The sequence below is a fragment of the Dysidea avara genome, chromosome 7, assembly GCF_963678975.1.
Source record: "Dysidea avara chromosome 7, odDysAvar1.4, whole genome shotgun sequence".
NCBI classification, from domain to species: Eukaryota; Metazoa; Porifera; class Demospongiae; order Dictyoceratida; family Dysideidae; genus Dysidea; species Dysidea avara.
The window spans coordinates 27199307-27222820 of NC_089278.1; the positions used below are offsets into that span (position 1 = coordinate 27199307).

The 23514-nt window shown below is 36.4% G+C and overlaps 1 protein-coding gene across 2 annotated transcripts in view; it reads left to right on the forward strand.

Moving 5' to 3' along the window:
* Nucleotides 1–3186: 3186 nt before the first annotated feature.
* Nucleotides 3187–23514, forward strand: part of LOC136260476 (uncharacterized) — a 42580-nt gene continuing 22252 nt past the window's right edge. Inside the window, exons 1-19 of one of the 2 annotated variants that reach the window (XM_066054209.1) lie at nt 3187–3352; nt 5776–6019; nt 6070–6351; nt 6851–7115; nt 9451–9735; nt 9813–10130; nt 10303–10578; nt 10707–10754; nt 11954–12226; nt 12284–12571; nt 15310–15597; nt 15656–15712; nt 16074–16352; nt 18782–19056; nt 19110–19356; nt 19744–19850; nt 20532–20642; nt 20693–20780; nt 23366–23473. In XM_066054209.1, the coding sequence (XP_065910281.1) occupies nt 3342–3352; nt 5776–6019; nt 6070–6351; nt 6851–7115; nt 9451–9735; nt 9813–10130; nt 10303–10578; nt 10707–10754; nt 11954–12226; nt 12284–12571; nt 15310–15597; nt 15656–15712; nt 16074–16352; nt 18782–19056; nt 19110–19356; nt 19744–19850; nt 20532–20642; nt 20693–20780; nt 23366–23473 (3850 nt within the window). In that variant the 5' untranslated portion in view covers nt 3187–3341. Of the gene's footprint in view, nt 3353–3415; nt 3514–5775; nt 6020–6069; nt 6352–6850; nt 7116–9450; nt 9736–9812; nt 10131–10302; nt 10579–10706; nt 10755–11953; nt 12227–12283; nt 12572–15309; nt 15598–15655; nt 15713–16073; nt 16353–18781; nt 19057–19109; nt 19357–19743; nt 19851–20531; nt 20643–20692; nt 20781–23365; nt 23474–23514 lie in introns of those variants that run through there. The other variant, XM_066054210.1, reaches the window with a different exon arrangement.

Below are 23514 nucleotides of genomic sequence, written 5' to 3' on the forward strand. Positions count from 1 at the left end.
AACGATAACTGACAAGGACCGTATAGCTAGAAAATGGCTAGTAGCTATAGCTATGTACAGGCTAGCTCTCTCAGAATCAAGTTAAAGTTGTCAGTAAAATGAGTCCAGAAGTAGTTGGTTATGTGATGCTTGATTGTGCAGTTAGGTCTAAGATTGGTAGCTAGACTGCTGGCTGATAAAGTCTTACAATTCTGTTGAAGTAAAAGTGATGTTGAGTTGCTGTTGATGTCTTTGGGTGGATCTCAAATTAACTTTTGGTGAGTTTCAGACCTTGTAGTGTACTGCTAGCAAAACTGCATGAGTGATGTGATGATTGATGCTGAAGTCATGTGTTGGCTGAGTACAGTGGTAGTTCTGCTCTATAGTGATTTGATTACTGATTGTTTTGATTTGTAGCTATAATTAATAGCCTCAGTCACAGCCACAATTGGCATAGCCATTATTCCTTGTATACCATGAATACATGCACACCTATAACTTGAAACATGTTACAACTACAAAAAAAATCTAGTAGTTAACAAAACCAAACGAATACAAGACTGAGATGCATGACACAACTACATATGTACAGCTGTAATACAAAACTACTGAAAGCAACAGATAATTATACAGAGTGGCCAGAATTCAGAAGATTTAAAGAAAATTAATTCAGCAATTCCATATCTGATCCATTGTGAAACAGTGTGTCAAAACAGCCAGGAAATGGTAAAGGATCCTGGAAGCTGGGATACTGAAATCATGAAGAACATCTAGATCTGGTAGCTATTATCACAGTGATTTACCCGCAAGAAATTGATGGATCAAGCGTAGGTGTTATTAATGGCACACACAAAGACAGTTTTTTGTGGTTATAAGACACATGTTCAAATTTCCATATGTGGAACTTCCATTATGATGAATTTGTTATAACAGGGTGATCTACTTAAGTGCCTTTGTTAGTTGCATTCTATTCTCCCTCATACTGATATTGTATGATTGATCTGAGACTTAGGATTCCACAAATTGTGCACGCCATAGGCACTAAAATGAAATTATCAATTAGCTAACACCTTAAACTTACAGTTGCATGATGGAAGACTTACTTCTTTGATCAGTGACTCCCTAGATAACTAGTTTTGGCAGCAGGAAATACGTAGTTAACCGTAATGTCCTAATGCCTAGATATATATGTACGCACAGCAAAACCTATATACAATACTGCTCTATACCAGAGGCAGACTTGGATCCAGACTTTTGGAGTCAAAATGTGAGCATGAGATATAGGTATGAGCAAATTTATACACCCTGTAATATTTTGTACAATAGCTGTAGCTGTACATGCATAGTAGTTAGATGAGACTCAAGCATGTATGAAGCTCAAAGTTACTGACAACTTTGAATGTGTACTAAACTTAAAAAGTTCAAAATACGTATAGCTAAGTGTGTATATTTAGACAATTGACATTCAAAGAAAATTTACTGCATGTGTTAACTAAAACAGCAACTATTGTTTTTCGTAACATAGCTTACTGTGTATGTGCATGTACAAATCAAGCAACTGTATATGGGTTACACAATTTCTTTAATTAGCTACATGGAAATGCATTATGGCACACTCGTGCAGTGCTATACTATTCAAGTGTTATAATCATAATATATGGGTTCATAAGCAAAAGTAATATAACTCAGTAGGTATATGCATGCACTGACTGTGCATTCTATGAAGTAGTGGAAGAGAGGAGGGGGAGGGAGGGGGGTATGCCCAATCCCATTTAAGCTCTTTACAAGGGTCCAAATATAGCTATAGTTGCCTTGATTTAGTAGGATTTGTTCTAAACAAGAATGAAATACTCCTCTATATATATTATATGTGAATCAGGCTATTGAGGAGTGCACAATATCAAGATACTCTAATAGAGCAGTCACCTATAACTGCTGTAATAGAACATTCAGCGGAAATGCATAAGCATGAGTTGTCAATCTGTCTCCATTAACAGATGCATGTAAATCAAGTACATGAGAGTCTTAGAAATGCTTTCATTCACTGGTGTGTATATACTCTAAATGATTTGGCACAAAATTATAGATGGGAGTATCCTATTCAAGTACACATTTACTGCTAACAATGCTAGCTCCCAGATTCATTCTCAAAACATTCGTATTTCCTGTGGGGGCATTACATGTTTTGCATGCAAAAAAGTGCTTTGCACACTAACACAGTTAATGATCATTTTAAAATACTTTGTAACTGACAACTTTATATGATTTGTGCCCCTCCTCCCTTCCACCACCACTTGCACGCTCTTTACCCCTGGAAAGACCTCTAAAGTACAGGTTCCTGTGATTTACTTTTACATGCATGTGTTAACAAAATTTATTTTCTGTATGTCAATGTGTTAAATTAACAATGTACAGCACTAGCCGTACTGTGTATATACATTGTCTGCATGCTAAGAGAATCACATGGCTCTAGCCTCTATTCATAAATCAGGAGCTATATTCACCGATGAAATAGCTAGCACCAATGAACATAATTATATATAGTAACCATTTTGTATGCTCATTCTGCTTTAGGAAACAAGAAACAGAACTTCATTGAAATCACCATTATTTTAACTAGCTATACTACAGATGTGTAACATGTGTTAATTAACACTCTATGGCTGCTTATTAACTGCTAGCACTAAGTCTTGTTAACATAACCACTATTAACCAGGCATATAGCACAGGCAATTACTGCGGTCTCTACAAGGACATGTGGCTGCAAAGTCATTTCACAAAAGAACTATATCCTGAGTGTTATGTTCCTTGAATATGCCTTGCAGAGCTCCTAATTAAAATCACTTAAACACCAGCAGCTCCCACTTTGCATTAGTTGCATAATTAATTTCTACATAGCTAGCTACTTACATTGTTTTGCACGGACACTCAAAAGTGGTAACCCGCACCCAACCCACCAGTTTTTGTTCACAAGTAATCATCAGATATTATTCATTGAGTGTAAATTGTCTTATAGGAACTCAGTTTATGCATGCCGGCATGCATACCAAAAACCGTAACTTAGCTACTTTGCTTTACTTTGCGCTTTGTGAGTTCATCATTCCATTACCCTATTAGCTACTAGCACCTCAGTTCAAAACCCCAAATACGGCGTGGTCCGTTCTGTGGGTTATATATGCGCGGGTGTGCCAATTAAGCTAGCCACGCCTGCAGCACTGGGCGACAATACGCACATCTGTTATGACTGCCAGGGGATGATGCCAACATTTTAGGTGATTCAGTGTGATATCAGGGAACTTTATAAATCCTATCAAGACTGATTTCAGAAACGGCTGTATCGACTGGAGTAGTCGCTGTACTTCATGGTGTACAGGTCAGTAGGTGTTTCGTACTCAGTGGGGTCAACGCGAGCTTGGGTCGACGTTAATACGCACCGATGTGTGGTGGAGGCGAGGGTGGAGGTAGCTACGTGATAGCTAGCTAAGTTTTATTTAGCTACACACATGCAGAGTGAATAACAGCGTCAGTGCCAAGGTCAGTGCCTACTGGTTATTTGCTAGAAATCTTGTGGCACTACTGAACGAACATAGTACTTGCACTTGTATAAATGAAAACTCCACCCACGATAATTTGTACAGACAGCCATTGGACTCTAGTGTGCTGCAGTCATTGTTGCATATACTTGTCTCACTTGTACTTGTGATTGTGTAGGCTGACTAGCATACTTATGTACTAAAAGTAGGTCTGCGTCCATACTTTATTATATTGATTGGAGTAGACGAGTTTGCAGGAAGGCATGGTCACCTTATGTAACCTAAAAAATCACATGAATCATACATGCACCATTGTTTTGTAGGGCAAAAATGTGAAGCTCGACATGAGTTAATGTGTGTTCAGAATGCCTTCTTGTGCTGTTGTATACACGTAATAATGAAGTAAGAAATGTGGAATTGAACTTTGTGGATTCTCTAAAGACCCCAAAGAAGATATCTCAGTGCAGTTTTGAGCCCGTTTCGAGCGCTAGCCGTAAGAAAACATTGAGACTGTGTTGGGCGAGGTGTTGTGAACTTTCAAGATTCATTTCAATGCTAAACAACTAGATTCTTCACACTACTGTTTCAAGCTGTTTTAGATAGCTAATTACTAGCATATCTGTTTGCATCCTCTACACTGACAGGCATGATGTGCCATCAGGCTATTTTAAATCTGAATTACATTTTACCAAGAGAAAAATATTTCTATTTTACTTAATACAGTGACGTAACTTGAGCATCCAGTATTTCAACTTCATTGAGTTTTACTGATCAGTGAAAACCGTGACAAGTTATTAATCCTGAGCTAGACGAGTGAAGTTACATGTCAAATGATGACCTTAAAAGGGCTACAAGTTGAACTTGCATACTACATTTCGGCATGTTTGTGAATTTCATTACATAAAGTTAACCAAACAGATATTTGAATACTAACTATTTTTACAACCAGACCAAAACGTATGCTTGATCGTAACACAGTCGAAGTTGAATCATGCATGTGTATCTAAAGTCTTTCTACAAGATTATTTTCCAGAACCAAAAAGTAAAACACTGCATGGTGATTCAGTACTGGGTGCTTCTATTATGACAGTTTCCTGGCAGCAGCTGCTTGGGTAGAATAAACCATCATTCTGTGATAATCTTTCAATTGTTACACTAGCTGACAGTGTGTAGCTAGACTACCGAGTTATAGCATTACCTGTCTGCAATGCAGCCTTGTACTTATATGCGCATGCGCATACATTTCAGCTAACCATGACCAGGGTTGTGTCTCACTTTGTACAACAGCAATCATAGTCAGTGTTGGGCAAAAAGTAACTAGTTACATATTACATATTACTTGCAACTGAACTATTTAGTTACAGTTACATATTACCCATAAAATAAAGTAACTATAATAATATTACATATTATATTACTTTGTGTTCACAGCCTTAAGCTGTCACGTGTGAAACTACCACCTTATCACGTGACATGATTTCATTGTTGGGCAATGTGCAAATCTTGGTTATAAGTAAGAAGCTGGTGAATAAGCTTCATTCAGTAGGCTTCATTACTTCGTTGTGGCTAGGTGTTGCTCAGTGGATTACTAACGAGATTAGTAACTTCGTTACTTATAGTAATAATAGTACGTAATATTAGATTCGTTACAGTAACTATATTACTTAGGTAACGAGTTAAATTTGTAAGTAAAGTAACTTTAGTTATATTACCTGTTTTTAGAGCACATTTCATTATATTACTTAGTTACCACAAAAGTAATAATATTATGTAACGCGTTACTCCCAATACTGATCATAGTAAATCACAACAGCAAATTAACAACTGGCCTATGTGTACAATACTCAATAACAATAGAACAATAATACACATGAACCAGATAATCATCACATTCTTAAGATACTACAGTTATTAACTTAATTCAGTGCTGGTCACTGTAAAGTGTTAGTAATAAAATAATAATAATAAATTGCTTTCTCACAGAAGTGAATAGTAATTTCAAAATGGTCTAATAGAGCAGTCACTTACCCTAATAGAACAGTCAAGAAATGATATTTATAAGGCAGTCTAGCTCTTGAGCATAATCTTTATTTTGAAGTATAATGTTGAGCATGTTAGGTTTGATTTTTCAAAATGATAATTGTCTCAAGCCTACTTATATTTCGTCTTTTTTGTACTGCTGTTCAAATTCAGTAAATTACTGTACGCACATTTTATACATAATGTAGATTTTATACAAATAAATGCACTATCTCCATTATAGAATAATCATGAAGTTGATTTGGCTGCTATTGTTACCATCATCTTTTGGTATACCACTATCTGACTTCTTCCCATACAACAGGAGTGGCACCATATGTAGAGCCAGTAGTGGAGATGATGTGGCTGATAGATTGAATGATGGGAGCTGTGAAACTGTGCTGTTCCCTAACACTATTGAGGCAGTGTTGCTCTATGAAGCTAATGTCAGTTTGCCATTTTTTAATGAAACGATAACAACCATTACTGTAAGATTGATAATACTCATTGAATTTAATCAATTCTTGTTTGTATATAGGTGGATATCAATGGATTTCTGTTATTGCAAGGTTCATTAAGTGATTCACATATGCCTCGGTCTTTTCCAGCTCTTGGGATTACTGTTGTTTCTGCATTTTGGAATGATATTGACATAGCTGAAAATGGTGATGTCTATGTGAGGCCAAGTACTGATCCTGAGGATCTTAATAAAGCCAGCCAAGAAATTAGGGAATCTTTTGTAGACATGTCTGATTTCAGTGCTACTTGGGTCTTTGTTGTTTCGTGGCGGGAGGTTCCTTACTACTCTCAAGGCACTTTGGTATGTATTTAATAGTAAATTATCCGAACAGTTCAATTACAAATGTGTTCAGATAAGTGAAATCCACACAAAAACAGCCAAGCTGTGAAAAAGTGGTGCGGCCTTAAAAAACCTGGGTGAAAAAAGTTGTGAAAGCAAAGGTGGCGGCCAAGAAATGGCTGCAATGATGTTAATGCTAATAAATTTTAACAATGCACAAAGCCATTATTAAAATTTTTAGCATTAACATCATTGCAGCCATTTCTTGGCTGCCACCTTTGATTTCACAACTTGTTTCACCCAGACTTTTTAAGGCCACACCACTTTTTCACAGCTTGGCTGTTTTTGTTATAATGTGTTCTCTATTAGGGTAGTTGGTTTTTGGAGCAACTACACATGCACAAGTCTTCAGCATTGTCCATTTTTCAGTTATATAAATATCAGGTGGTCCTCGGGGGCTAAGTCTCACTGTTATAATACATATATAGATACTTCACTTCTGTATTCATTTTGGCTGTAGTTTAACACCTTTCAGTTAGTATTGGTAACAGATGGACTACACTCATTTGCTATTAGCAATTATAAAGATGATGGTATTAAGTGGAGTTCTGTGACAAGGGATGGATTGGGTAATGGTTTGGAGGGTACACCTGCTCAAGCTGGTTATAACGATGGATTAGGAGTGAACTATTTTGTAGTACCAGGTTCAAACACACCAGATATACTATCAATTGTAATAACTTCTAATGTTGGAATTCCTGGAAAGTGGATCTTCAGGCTTACATGTAAGTTATGTGTGTCTGCTCTCTGTAATTATGTAAAGCAGAATTATGGGCATGTGGATGAAGGAAGCACAGGGTGTGTGAATGTGCGTGCGTGTGCATGTACGTGTGTGTGTGTGTGTGTGTGTGTGTGTGTGTGTGAGTGTGAGTACGTGCGTGCGTGCGTGCGTGCGTGCGTGCGTGCGTGCGTGCGTGCGTGCGTGCGTGCGTGCGTGCGTGTGTGTGATACCTACTTTGCATCTATACACATGCACAGCTTTTTCTGTAATTCTACAATATGAGAAAACTAATTAGATGCTACTCTCTGAGTGTATTTTATCTGCAAATTAGCATAACATTCTTGCATCTGGAATCACAGGTGCATGTTATTATAGTCTGAAAAACTGGTGCAGATGTAATTGAATGAGCCAAAATATATCTCACCTCATACAGGTACCTGCTTTATATATTCACCCTCCAGTGTCTAACTGATTAGAAAAATACTCTGGTATATACAGATATTAAGCTGTATAAAAGGATGCGGTCTTCAAAATCCTGGGTGGAAAAGTTGTGAAATCAAAGGTAGCGGCCAAGAAATGGCTGCAATGATGCTAATGCCAATCAGTTTTAAAAATGCACCCTGACATTATTACAACTCATTGGTTTTAACATCATTGCAGCCATTTCTTGGCCAACAACTTTTTCGCCCAGGCTTTTAAAGGCTGCACCTTTCTTACAGCTTAGCTGTATTTGCATGGATATTTGTATATACCAGAGTTGTTTCTAATCAATTTTTTCTAGCCAGCTATAATGTGGCTTTGGCACTTGTTTTTACCCTTAATCTACTGGCACAATGATGATTATGGAATGATAGTATTGTATTGTGGATTTTATTTGCCTATAAATTATATCCCAAATCCAGTCATTAAATGGTTTTGGGACTTGCTTTTTTACCAAATTCTTACATCTAGAGTGTAGTGATGATTATCATGATTCTGTAAGACAGAAGTTACAATAGTATTTTATTGTAGATTTTATTTGACCATGTGTATTTATTATTTTTGTAATAAAGTATTTTTTTGAGGTCTAATAGACCACATATAGAATGTCTAGAATTTCCATTGGTATAGATCTATGAAATAATGAACTGTGTACTCGAATTTTTATTTATAAGGTAGAAACTAAGTGCTGACAATAACAGTTCAGTAGCTAAAGGTTTGGGAGTTAGGTATAGGGGTTCCTGGTTTGAGCCTTGGGGAACTTTTTTGTCAACATTTTCTGCGCATTTTTTTACTGTTCAATGATTGTTCTATTAGAGTATTTTGACTCCTTGATTTTACATGTTTTGGTCTTTTCCTTTGTAACTCTGTAACTCACACTGCGATTTCTTTTAAACCATAAAAGGTAGGATGGGTTAACCTACACACAGACTGATTTTCAAGCCATTCCCTTAATCCTGACAAAAAATTAGTACTTTATGCAAATATTCATCCATAACTCTGTGAATATATATCAGATTTGCACCAGACTTGGTACTATGTAAATGCGTCCTTAATGTATACCAAATTTCACAGCAATTGAGTTTTACATTTTATACTGGTTTTTGTACAGTATGCGAAAAGAGCAAAAATTTGGTCCATGGAAAAGTGAAGAAAAACCCTAACTTTGAGGGTTTGTATTCCGCAAATGCATAATGACTATTTTGTTGAAACTGTGCAAAGGTAGCCATAATGTAAAAATTGTGTGCTTTCAAGAAGACACCAATGCATGCATGAAAAACAATTTTCATTCTTCCTGCTCAATTAAACAGCCAAGCTGTGAAGAAGTGTGCGGCCTTCCAAAGGTGTCGGCCAAGAAATGGCTGCAATGATATTGTGTTAATTAATTAGTAACGTCACAAATTAAGTGACGGTACAATATCATTGCAGCCATTTCTTGGCCGCCACCTTTAATATTACATCTTTTTCATATTGGCCTATGTTGGAAGGCTGTACCCTTTCTTCACAGTTCAGCTATTTTGGATTAGATATCATTTCTTTTACATCTGTATATAAAGCTATGCTAGATTCTTTCCCCTAAAAGTAAAGAGAAAAACTAGATTTTATGAGACATTTTCACTATTTTGAAATTAGCATTTGTATTATTTTATTTCATATTAGTAACTGAATGTTGCATGTATATATCTGCTCTATAAAGGATCCTTAAATACACCTAGATAGATGCATTGGCTTTCATTTGCCACACGACACACTATCATATGTCAATTATGTGATCTAATGTAGTTTGATTGTGCATTTTATGAATCTGTGGAGTTCAGATATACGCAAACTAACATTTAAAACTGTTTTGTGATTGTTAGATCCATCACTGAGCGTAAATCCATTATTCTTTTCTCGAAATATTGGAGATGAAATACTAATAAACTGTACTCCATCAGACAACACCAGTGAGATTGGCTGGTTAAAGAATTATGAAATGATTAATGAAACTGATGCTAGGATATCCTATCTACCAGATAATTTATTAAGACATGTTTTGGTAATAACTGATGCCCAGTTCTCAGATCAAGCCAACTATAGTTGTGCATTTATCCGATCTGGTATACTTATTGATGTTCAAAGAAGTGAAGTGATAGTGTATAGGGGTAAGCTGCCACATACATCATGCATCAAGTACAATATCAACAAAGTATAACTTCTTTGTATATCTTTATTAATTTAGATATTGTAAACATATTTAACAATGGTAGTCAACTAGTTGCAGATGCCGTAATAAACACTTTGGAGTATGTGGGATCTGGAGGTGGTAGTGGATTTGATGGACCCCTAATGCTAGATCTGTTTTGTATTACAATCACCGGCCATGAGAATGCTACATGGGTCAACGTTACTATTGATGGAATGGTTGACATCAATTATGATTCTGATTATCTCATGTTCAGTAGCGCCAATGTGTCTATTACTAGTGAAAACTTCACTGTCATACTACAATGTATCTCTTTGGTCACTCGACAGTCTTCAACAGTCACTATTACAACAGGTACAAAGACCATGTAATTACTGGTCTTCTATTAGAGTATTTATTGCCAACATTTAAGTAAAAAATAATGGTAGTAATAGAACAAAAGATGTTGAACAGTGTAATAAGTTAGTGCTTTTACAATATGGATTATATCAAGTTATAATACGTATGTACTATATTTTTATTACAGAAATGCCATACCTCAGGATTGTTGGAAGTTCCTTTCTCCTACTACCAGTTGGGAGTAGGCCTCTTATTGAATTTGTGTTAGCTGTATATTCTGATGGCACTGAGGAACTACAGAACAATGTAACAGAGTTGCTGACATTTACTTTCACTGGTTCATCTCAACAACAAATGGAGTTATCACTACCCACAGTGACTGCTGATAACGTTCAACGCTATCATTATGTGGTGCCATCAGTTGGTATAAGTACTGAGGGAAATTATACTCTTTCTGTTAATGGTATGAATGATACATGTATTTATGTAAATAATTTTTAATAAGATTAGTATAATTGTTATTTGTTATGTAGTTTTTATTTCTCATGTTCAGGTGTACATGTATATATGAAAATCTTTGTATGTTTTTAGATACTCAATATGGATCAACTTCAGTTACTTTAACAGTTGTATTAGATGGTAAGTGCTTTTGTCTAATGATATTGGTGTACATAAGAAGATTGTTACCATACAGCACAAGTTCAACAGGAGGGAAGTTTTAATTTAATTTATTGTATCACAATAAATTGAAGTTAACATGCATGCTGCAGATATTGCGATATAGCACTATAAGAACTTGCACATAATTTCTGTGACCTAAGTGCACGCTATAGCGTAAGGGTGAGCTATGATCTAAGCATGTGAAGTAATGTTGAGATGGTTTCAAGTATTGTGTAATCAACAAACTGGTTTAACAGGTTTGCGGTCACGTGACATGCCACGTTTTTGAAAGGTGAATGGCCTGGTTAAAGAAAAGTTCCCACCCACCCACCCACTATTTGGATATAAATTAGATATATGTGCACATATAGGCACGGCTGCTTGTACAGTACGTATAAGGTATACAATTTGATAGAACTTTTGTTACTTATTATTTATTTTAGCTAGGTGGTGACTTGAGGGCGGGTGAATTAGATGCTAGTTATGTAGCTGTAATGCGTTATCAATTGATGCCAATGTTAATGTTCATGACATAGCTTGGTCTGTCATTTTGGTTGCTGGTGATCGATTGCTGCAGTTTGATATGTCTTAGTGGTTTGCTATCATCACTTGCAAATGCTATGTTCATTCATCTACCCTATTTATGGAAGAACTTACTGCCCGCCCTATGATTTCCTCAGTTGCCCGTTATTCATCCAAACTCATCCTCTCTATATCAGATATTATATGATCTATATATTGTCATGTCATGCATGATCTCATGTAGATATAATCTTACTTGCTATTATGGTACCACTGTATTCTTGTTGCATGATTGTTGAACTTGTGTATTGTCACGTACACTACTGGCTTTGTGGGAAAATGTTATGTGATTAGCATTAGGAAAAAGAGTAGGCAATGCAGAGCTTGGTGCGGTGGAAGGGTGGATAGCTAGGTTAATAAATGTATTATATATATGAGCACGTATGTGTAATTTAATCCTCTATAAATGGTGGCGGTTGCCACTATTCCCAGGGGTGGCCCCCAGCAACCAACATGTTAATTTATTTGCATTGCAATTTACATTAATTGTGGTGTATTCTCTTATATAAGCATTTCTTTCATTATGTCAAAATTTTCCATTGGCACTATACGACACTTTACAATATACTACTCGTGATTTATTTGTGTTGTTTTAGTTCCACAGCTAGCCATGGTGCCACAATTGGTATCTCGACAATTTAACAGCAGTATTACACTCAACTGTACTCCTTCAAATGAGACAATTCCAGTGTCTTGGACAAGAAATGCAGCACCAATTGATGATGCTGTTTTTCTTCCCAACAGTACATTAAAGCACATTTTATTCATTAATAATGCCAAAATGTCAGATAGAGGTACATATTCTTGTCAACTGAATTTTACTGGTCTGCCACCAAATCCGCAGCTTGGAACAGTCTATGTGTATAAAGGTATATGTGTATTTCTTCATTGTTACTGCATTTTACTGTGTATTTGTGCTATTTCAGATCCCATCAATATACTTACCGACAGTGGAGATGTTGAGAATGGGTCTGTCATAAATGATTTCTCTTCTGGAGGAGAATTACAATTGGTTTGTGCCACTACAGAAGGATATGAGGATGCAGAGTGGATGTTGCTAAAACAATCTGGTACTTTTCAACAAAATGTGGATTGCAATTCTGTCTACCAATGTTTTTTAATGTTGTCAAATACAAATGAAGATTTATCTCTTCAGTTACGGTGCAAGTCAGGTGGTGGTAACTTTTTCTACAAGGATGTGACTGTGATTAAACGTAAGCTTGCTTACATGGTGTAGATTGTGCTATCAACTTTGGGATTTCATCCAGAGTGACCCAAATGCAGGTCTATATATAGTATTTTAACTAAATGAGACTGACTGACTGACTGACTGACTGACTGACTGACTGACTGACTGACTGACTGACTGACTGACTGACTGACTGACTGACTGACTGACTGACTGACTGACTGACTGACTGACCAACTGACTGAATGACCAACTGATTGACTAATATGGCTAGCACTGCAGACTTGATTTCCTCACTATATTCAGTGTTGCACAGTCCTGAAACGTGCTTTTTTGCCTGCTGCAGCAGCTATAATTGATCCATCATGGTTCCTACCGTTGTTCTCCTTTGTGCCCATTTCTTTGTCTACAACCACATAGGTATTGATATGCAAGTAGCACTTAAACTAACTTCCTTATGTTGACTATCATAGAAATCATCTGTAATTTTTGTAGTGATTACAAAGGTTGCCCTTTGCAGTTCTGTGTAATTAACGGGCATAACATAGCTGAAAACGAAATGGAATGACCACTTTGTTTTCAGTAGTTGATAGTTGGGGTGGACGCTCAGATGCAAAATTTGTTTTATGATATGTCTGTATCCTTTGGTGAAGTATGTGTGGGTTTACCAGTCATAATTATGTTACTAAAAGTAAGCAAACAAGTGCAAGAAAGCCATGACAAGTAGGGATGAAATGTCTACTAGCATTATAGCTGGAGGTGTAAGCAACCTCCTTTGTTTCATTGCTTTTTATTTTTATGGCCCCTACTTGAATTGACAATTTTTCCTTGTATTTGTAATAACAAAGTCCAGGTGTTTAATTTCCTAGTGATACCAAGATGGTTCTTTGGTATGCTTCAACATCTGATTTATGATCTTTATTTTAGAGATGTATATAGAGGATTTAAAGGAAAACAACTACTTGCATTCTGGAAATTATTTACACAGCTGCTGTACTATTTGAAGTACATTCTTGAATCTTTTATCTCAATCTTGTTTTAAAGATAAGGTATTTCCTTGTAGACTTGAAAACTTGAAATATCATCAAATTTTGGTTATTAATTAATAAAGCCATCACATAGTGAGTGTGACAATTGGTTATGTTGTGAAAGAAAGACTGTGTGGTATAGAATGCATGTTAACTGTATATAGTGGCCAAGTTTAACATATGTATTATTGTTCTATGATGTATGCTTGTTTGCTCAGGGCACAGCTAAAAACAGCTTTGGCTGATGCTGCCTCCCTGTTAAAATAAAAAGTATTACTGCACCCTCAGCACTATTTAAAACCTATTTAATACCATTATGGTCAATGCTGTGATTGCTTTCTGGGAAGTGATTCTGAACAAATATGCTTATATACAAAATACTCTAATATAGCATGCACTTTTAAACAAGTGTGTTAAAACACTCTAATAGTAAAATCAGACTCGATAATGAAGTGGGATTTTTACTATACTAATCATACAGTATGTTCACTACCGTATAGCGGGTTATTTTCGAAACAGAAATTTTTGCACAAGAAGCTAAATCTGAATTTTGAAAGATTTTAATTTCGAAGAGTGCATATTTCGAAGTCCGGATGGATTTCAAATAAACGGAAATTCGTGTCACAAATTATGAAGATGCGTGAATGTTTGCCTAAAACTGACTTACTGATGGAATAATCCCCATTCCTGTGCACTGGAGAGAAGACTGAGGGAGTCTCGGGTGGAGTGAATTCACTGGCACGATTACGCTCGATCATAGCTAGCATAGAGCAGACGGCATCAATTCCCATTCTGGATCACCTGTTTTCTGGTTATTGGTACAGTAATGATACAGTTTACCCATTATCATCAGCAATACTGAGCTAAAACTCAAGGAATACACGAACGAATCGCCGAAAGTTGGACGATTGCTTTCACTTGTGGGAATTTATTTTCGAAAACAACCGGACGTGGGAATTTATTTTCGAAGAGAAGGGCCTCTTCGAAATATCCGAAAATAAAAACCTTTCGAAAATTACCAGCTATACGGTATTTGAAACTTGAATTTCTCTGTGGTTTTCTGTCTGTTAGTCTGTCTGAACTGTGTGCAATACACTTATGTGGCCGTTTCAACAAACCACCTAATTAGCACAAGCATGTGTTTTGAGAAAACCAAATTATAAGCATGCTACAAAAAATATGCAAGTTTTTATTAAGCAAAGAAGCAAGACTTAAATTGATTAAAACTATACATCATCTTATTTGCCTGCTCATGGAGAGTGCGGAAATCTTGTTTCGTTTCTGTGGTCCCAACAGTATGCGTGTCACTTGCGTTTGTTTATGATGCAGCAAAATGCCATCATTTTTTCAATAAAATCACCTATATACATATGTGTGCAAGTAACTACAGGGTTAAAACTATACCATGGTTGATTTGCTAATCCATGGTGGACATTTTAAGCCAATATAGACTGATGTAAATGGAAGTTATGTAAGTGCCTGTGGTTTATTTTCAGTATAGTTGCTGTACAAATCAATTTCCTTGCTCTTCGTACTATAATTCCAAACTTTGGTGATCCATTCCTTGGACACTAGAGATAATGCTGAAAAATAATTGGAATTTGTGCAAACTAGGCAGGTTTATTTTGCTGAGATGGTCACATAGCTATGCTTCATCATGCTCATATAGTAGTGAGGTGTTCATAAACTACTGCTAAATTGTTGAATAGATCCTTATCTTATCATCTGTTAACAGGCAACCCTTATTACCAGCTGATTGACAACAGTTTAGTGAATGGCACCTATATCTTTGCTCCTGTGGCCAGCAGTCCAGTGATAAACATCATCATTGCTATTGATTCTGATGGTACATTAACACACCAGAACAATGTTACCAACTCACTGATGTTTACTCATACCAACAACAATAATATGCAAATACCCATTAATGGGCTTGAACCAGATCCTGATAATTTTCAGCTATACACCTACACTTTTCCGCCATTACAGTTACGTAATAACGGCACCTACACAATATTTTCAGGTATGGTTTTATATATAATGTATCAGAGTTTGTAGATAGCTTATTTTCTGCTATTTAGAATTTGGTGGCACACAACCATTAGACGTAACAATTCTGCTTGATGTCAACATAACATGTAAGTTGTATAATGTGATTGGATCTGCAACAACCTCACACAATAGCACAAGCCTGTATAAAACATTGATCACAGTGGGTAAATTATTTTTAATGCTTGTTCTTCATTAGTTTTACCAATTTATTATATAAATGCCTGTAGATTGTTTCAATCATTACTGTAGATCTTTCTATTGTTGCTACTTTTTAAGGCTGTAACTCCAAAAGCTCTTAGCATAGGACGTTGAAATTCACCAAAGCGTACTCTTAGCTATATAGATAATAATATTTGATAATAAAGAATTTGAAAAATGCACTATTATGTTACAGATCTGGTTACATATAATGGTACCCAATTATACTGAATGTTTTTGTTTTTTTAGTGTTAACCCTTACAAGATCATTCGCATCTGTCACTCTCTTGGAAGGAGACTCAGTTATCATATCATGTACACCAAACATAATAGAGGCTGTATTGTTTTGGAGTTATAATGGAACCAATTTAACTCGGAATACTGAAGGAATCATGTTTACTCCGACAGGACTAAATCATAATTTAGAAATTGTTAATCCCTCAGCAGGTGATAGTGGTCTATATGCTTGTCACTCTACCATAGAAGACCAGCCAGTGAATGAAACAATTAGAGTAAAGGTTGTTGCAGGTAATAACAATGCATATCTATTATGCCCACACACATGTACGTTCATTTCCACTTGCTCATATAGATGTGCTTGGACACAAATGAGTATGTACACACAAACAAACATGATCTATGTTTGCTTATTTGATGTAGCAGTTCTTTTTTCCAGTCTATTGTGATCAGATATTTTTGTTCTCTCAACATACGTATACGTCTGCATGTATAATTATTCTATCTGGCCTTCTATTAGAATATCTCAATTGTCTTAACCTTAGTATCTAATGTGTGTTCTATTAGAGTACTGACATGGCTCACATGTAATTGAATATGTAATCCCAAACTACATAGGCACATTAGTATATTTCAATAATCTACACACTTTGTGTACCGCATTATAGAAACCTAAATTACTGATCAGAAATAGATACTGGTCTTGAGGGGCTTTTTGATGAACCTGTTCTTACTAAGGGTGTTATGTGCAAACAATTTTTTGGAAATAACTTGCATTTGGCCGCCATACACAATTTCGTGGGCTTTTAAGAATCCATTGCATCTTTTATAGTATGCCTATAAAATGGACAGAAGATGAAACTTGAGAAGTATATATAAGATACTATGTATACAACTCTCCTTGAAATTTATGAAAGTTAACCTTACAGTTTAGCTATACATGTGCAATGTTGTATGTGCTAATTTCTAGTTCAGAGTAAGTTTGGTCACAATAGTGTGTGGGCGTATCATAACTTTTTTCTACACATAGAACTTAAATTAGCTTTATTATATAGATTTGTAGTTTGTATACAGTGGAAGTTCCTTAAAACACTACACACTACTTGTCCACATAGCTACATTGTAATACTGTCATTGTGTCTCTTGTTTCATTAATAATTGTTATTGGATCCCTACATATTACATCATATATAGTTTTACTAGTTTCTAGTTACAGCATAGCTATCATATAGAAGTGTGCCTGACTGTTCTATTAGAATATCATACATGGCTGTTGTAAACAAGGTGGCTTCATTATTAGAGTATCTCAATCTTGTTGCTGGTCTTGGGTGATCCATAATAGATTAAAGAACTTGGTTACTGCACTGTTTTTGCAGCAAAACTGATGATTAAAAATGTAGCTGGATGCAGTCACCGTACTCTGATTTAGCCAATTGCCATAACTGCAGCTATAATGGACAATTAAGGGGTGTGATCACTGCGACTGGTTTTCTTAAGTGAACTGATCATTACAAGTGCAGTTATTTACCCCCTGTAGCTAATAGGTTTGTGGTGTTTAATTGTAAGTGGTTGCACTGGGCTTCAGTAAATCATAAACACCAGCAAGAGGGACAGAGTTAGGGTGCTGTGATAATACTAGACAGAGGGTCACAAAACACGTGAGCTGCGTTCTTAGGGCCTGCAGCAGAGGTGGGTAGAACCTACTTACAATGTAAGCAAATTATTTTCTACCTGAACTCCAGGGATGTTTGTGCTAAGACAATGAAATCTAAAACACAGCATTACCCTTTGTGGCCCAAGGGGAAGCCAGTCAATGGAATGTAGTCTAGAAACTAACCTGAAATGTAAATGTAGTATTGGGAGGTGGGTGTTGGAGGAAAATCAACAAGCTGCTACCAATTAGCACTGTGACACTTCAGAACTCTGATACTGTAGCACTCTACCATTGCAGTCTTACAATAGCCCAGTGAAGAAGGTCAAACCAGACTTGTCTCCCCAAAAGCACAACAAAAGCATATTGAATTTCATTACCATGTGAATTCACTGTACCCTGTACCTGAGCAAGGAGGGACTGCACTGAAGGCTTGACAGAGGTCACACTTTGCTATTGACAGAGGCTGCTTCCTTCCTTTCACTGAAGTAGCACTGTGCTTTTTTAAACACACACACACACACACACGCACACACAAAAAATTCAAGGTACACAATACCATTAACCTACGGTTAAATTGACACTAAATATACTCCTCTAAAGAAAGGTGTTGATACAATAATTATAATGCCTTGATATCATTTCCTTGCATGAAGGATACAATGACTAGTAGAAGTTGAGATAAAACCAAATGCGAGGTACAGTTGGCAGACACTGATCAGAACACCAAAAGGCACATGTGAGTTTGTTGTTCTGGCTTTTGAGATGATGGTCATGCATTATTTTAGCTGTGAACCAAAATTTGGCTATATTTTAAGTATTTACTATATAGAAATGAAATTTATGAGATAACCTGTAAGTCTAGACAACTGTTATAGCCCACTTTGTCTAAAGCCACCTCAAAGGCTTTGTGAAGCACACTAAGTACATGTAAGTTCAAGAGTACAAGTACTCTAATAGGAACAAACTGAATAAATTTGCTCATGAATTTTGATGTTGTTCAGGTTTTCCTGTTTGCTTATCTCAAATTATTGCATGTAATGCATACTGTGGCATTTGCCATTTTCAGCATGTAGAAATGATTTTTCTGGAGGTCTGTTTTGGCAAAACAGTAGAAGAAATATTACAGTTAACCAATCTTGTTCAATGCTTCATCCCAGTTTCCGTTCTGGTGTTGACATCCGTAGACAGTGTAGAGTTGATGGAAGTTGGTCACCGGTTGATTTGAGGGACTGTACCATGTTCATAGGCTCTGACCCAGTTGTGGTAGTCTATTTTACACTAGTGGTGGTTACTAATAGTACAGATGACATGACTATTGTTGGTCAAGAGATTTTAAACGATGTAAGTCACTTAGAGTGGTCATTTTTATCATCATCCATGTGTTTAAACTCTAGGTATTTGATCAGATTAGAAATAATATTAACATAGAGGTCGACAACCTTGTTAGTCGTGCTGAAATATACAATTCAAGTACTGGAGCATCCTTGCTCAGTTTTACATTGTCTTTTAGCCTCCAAACTTCCCCAATTCCTACCAGTAGTATTGAAGATGTCAAGAGTATCTTGCAGACTGGTGATTTTTTACCAGATGGTTACAATTTGACAAGTGAACAATTTAGTGTGCTAGCATTTCAGCCTAACTGTAAGTATATTGATATCCTGTACAAATATGGAATGTTTATGATTATGATGTACCTACACAGATATGAATAGCTGGTTGTTATGTCATTACAAGGCTTCATAATGTATGAATCCATTTAACACTATCAATTTTTCCATATATCTTCCGCATACTTGTGTATTCCCACTAATGCTATTCTTATCTGTTAGATCATACTCTGTTTCCTCATTCATAACATGCTCAGTAGAAAACTGTTTTGAAAGTCCTACTAATGGTAGCCATCTGTGATGTAGCATTATAGCATACAGCGTATAGTACATGCATAAAGCATACATAACAAATAAATATACCCTTGTATTCCTAGTATATACTATTGCACAACTTCAGTTGATATTGTGTTCTGTACAGTGAGTTGTTCATGTGATATTGGTACTGATAATGATGATACAATACAGTCAGTGTGTACTGGGCCTAGTGAGGCACCATGTATTATGTGTGGACCTGATAGATGTCAGGTGAGCTATGTAGATCCCTATAATGTGATAATATATGTCCATAACACTGTGATGTATAATGGGGATCTTGAAGGTTTACATGTTCCCTGTCAAAATATGAATCAAAACCAGTTTTATTTGATGAGATGACTTAAAGTTTCTGGTAGGTTTATGTACAATCCCAGATTACTTCTGTGGAATTTAATTTGTTTTCATTTAAATTTCTACGGACTAACTATTCAAACTAACATAGTGTAATTAAATAATGGCTATTGTTATAATTATGGGATTGGATTTTCCACAGAGAACACTTTTGGCCTAGCTGGTACGTGGCTGTTGGTGTACCACAGCAGATACAATGCATGAATCAACTTACTTTTGTCCTTCTTTGTTTCATTGCCCCTCAAGTATATAGGCACATGTAGACACCCAGTTTACGTGTCCTACTTATCATATGTAAAGCTTTCATACTGATTTATCAAATTATATATGTATGTCACTCAAGCCCATTTTATTGCTTCAAAATGATTTCTGGGAACCAGTCACATGCCCATAGCTAGCCACAGCTATAAACAGTTGTGAGTGTGCACTTGGTTAAGAAGTTGCAAAATGCCATAGGGCTTTTTCAATAATGGTAGTGTTGTGACAGGCTACTGTGTGTGTGGCCAGGGTTTCTTATCCATTACTGTCTTGTTTGTGTAGTGTAATTATCCTACTTATGTTGGCAATGGAATTGTGTGTGGTCTTGACTCTGATTATGATGGATTTCCTGATGTCGGGCTGGACTGCACCTTGCAACCTAATTGCACTGCAGTATGTGTATAGCACATCATAGGTAGTTAATATTTATTACTATTATATAGGACAACTGTCCCACCATCTACAGTGTCACTGATAGTTCCACACAACAGCAGGATGTATCATTTTGTACAGAGAGTAACGAAACTGTTGGTATGTATACATTTACGCCACTTCTATATGGAATTTCTTGTATGTGTGTGTGTTACGTGTGGATTGGGTATATTGCCTAAATAATCTCTTGCAATAAGATGCCTATTATGTACTGGTATGTATGGGTATTGCTTTTCATCACCACCTTAAGACAAAATGCCGTACTTCAAGCTTACCTGCATGAGTATTTAATATACCAAATAGCTACATATGCGCTACTGTTCAAATGTAAGTTTATACGTACTTGCATGCGAGTGGCAATACATCTACTTGAGATGAGTTGAAACTAGCAGTTCATGAGGCTGCAAGTGCTCACCAATATTGCACCACTTCACAAGTGTTATGTACACGCCAAAAGTATTAAATTTTATAATCTTGCCACTCATAAAGTGGCCCTTAAAGTACATATAATATGGACAGCAACAAAACCTTTTTTCACTATAATTGCACCTCCAATTGAGCATGATGATTTGCAGAAACTACATTGGCTTACAGATTAAAGTCCCACATTTGAAATTATCCACTGCGGGTGTTACTGGCTAAAGTGGTGCCGACTTCAGTCACAAGGCTGGAGGCCAAATGAAGTTGCGCACAGCCACCATTTCATGCCACAATAACAAAATCACTGGTGGCATGTGCCTTTCTGGTTCCGAAAAGTGTCTGCTTTCTGCACTTCATCATTCCTTTTATCTTCAATTACATGGTTGTGTTCTACGTAGCTTCTTCATGCAAGGAAACCATATCGAGGCATTAATTTTCCATATTGACACTTTCCTTAGACGCATAGTTAGATGCCACTAAACTATTTGAAGTGCTTAAGAATGTAAGTATATATAGAAGGAAAAATTAAGAAATTTAAGTTGGATTAGGGATCAAAGAAAAAAAAGAGTAGTGAGGTCGCCTACACCTGCAGATATAGTGGACATTTAATCCCTAACTCAGTCTATACTTGGGGATTAAATGTTCACTAGTATATCTGTAGACCTCCCTTGTTTCACTGCTTTTTTCTTTGATCCCTGATCCAACTTATTTTTCCTTCTTGCTTGTTTACTTTTAAATAACATAATTACGTATATCAAATGAACCTGCACATACTGCATTAAAAGAAAGAATGGTGCCAGGAATGCCATAAAAGTAAGTTTGCGCCAGAATGTGCACGCCAACAATCAATTACAGGGAGGTGGCCATTACACTTTGTTTTCAGCTATGTTCCACTTGATACACAGCATTACAAATGAAGAACAGTACAAGAAGCATCTCAGCAGTCAATTCAGTTGCTATGAAAAGTATGGGTGATAAACATAGTAGCCAACACACAGCCACATGGAAGTTGCATCGTACTATTGCAAAATGACACCTTGCATTGTCAGCAAAAAGAATTGGAACACAAAGGAGGACAAAAGGCAAGTCTGTGATGCGTGTACTGTACATACTACAGCTGGTGAAAAGGCACATCTCAGGATGAAGCAATGTTAAACAGTGAAGAAATCAAGCCCGTAGCCTTATCCATTCTGCTTGGATGAAGGCATCAGTTAGTTAGTCAGTCAGTCAGCGTAAAATTCTCTTAATAGAAAAACTTTACTTTTTGGAAGGGTTTGGGGTTGGTCTGAAGACATTTTTGGGCTTGGCTGTACCTAACCAATGCTACCAAGCTGTCGTGAAGCAGAACTGAGGCCGGTTTAATGGTGATATTTTTGGCCCAGTTTTACATGATCCCTTATATACAGTACTACTGTACTGTATGATAAGTGTAGCTACACTTATAAAATGATCGCATACGACCCTTTAATGTATTGTGGATCTCATTGCATATACACCCCTGTATAGCTCAAAAGCAAGATTGAGATACTGTAATACAGCAGTCACAGCCACTCTTGTGTATCATAGCTATGCTATAACAAACTAATGCAATGAAAAATTGTTAAATGAAGTAGGGCTCCAATGATAAAAAAATAGTGAAACAAGAAATATGATTGTGGTGGAAACTATAGCTAGTCTATGTGGCAAAATTCTTACTTTGGGCTTGAACATATCGTGGCAACATGCTAGAGCTGTGTTATGTTAGTGTGTCACGATACCATACTTAGGGTACCACAATATATTTTAGGTATCGATACTACATATGATATGACATACATGAGATAACCAAGCTAAGGTACACGTAAAAAGGCCTTTCCATAATTTAGTACACACAGATGCAAACTTTCTTTCATATTAATAAGATCCTATGCAAAAGATTCGACTCAGACCAACTGAAAATATGACCCAACTTCAACTATCTAGTTATATTGTAAAATCAATCCCTACGATACCAAATCTTGGAGTAGAGTGTTGCCACTTGGTATCACAATACTGGGTAGTATCAATAATATTGCATAGCTCTACAACGTGCCAAAGTAAGGATTTCCCACATAGACTAATTACCATCATTCATCTTTCTTGTTCACTATTTTTGATTGCTGAAATCCTACTTCATTTTAAAATTAATATATGTATGATTTTAAATTACTCTAGTTTTATTTGGGTTGAGGGCCTTGAGGCATATGTCTATATGTAGCTGTCACACAGTAATTTTACTTTCATAGAATCTGGTTGCCCATTTAATCGAGATGATGTTTGGAATATAACATGGCCAGCAACTGGTGTAGACAAAGAAGCTACTCAGAAGTGTCCAGGAGGCAGTGAAGCAACAGGTACAAAGTGTTGTCATATATGTAATGTTTTTGAACATGTC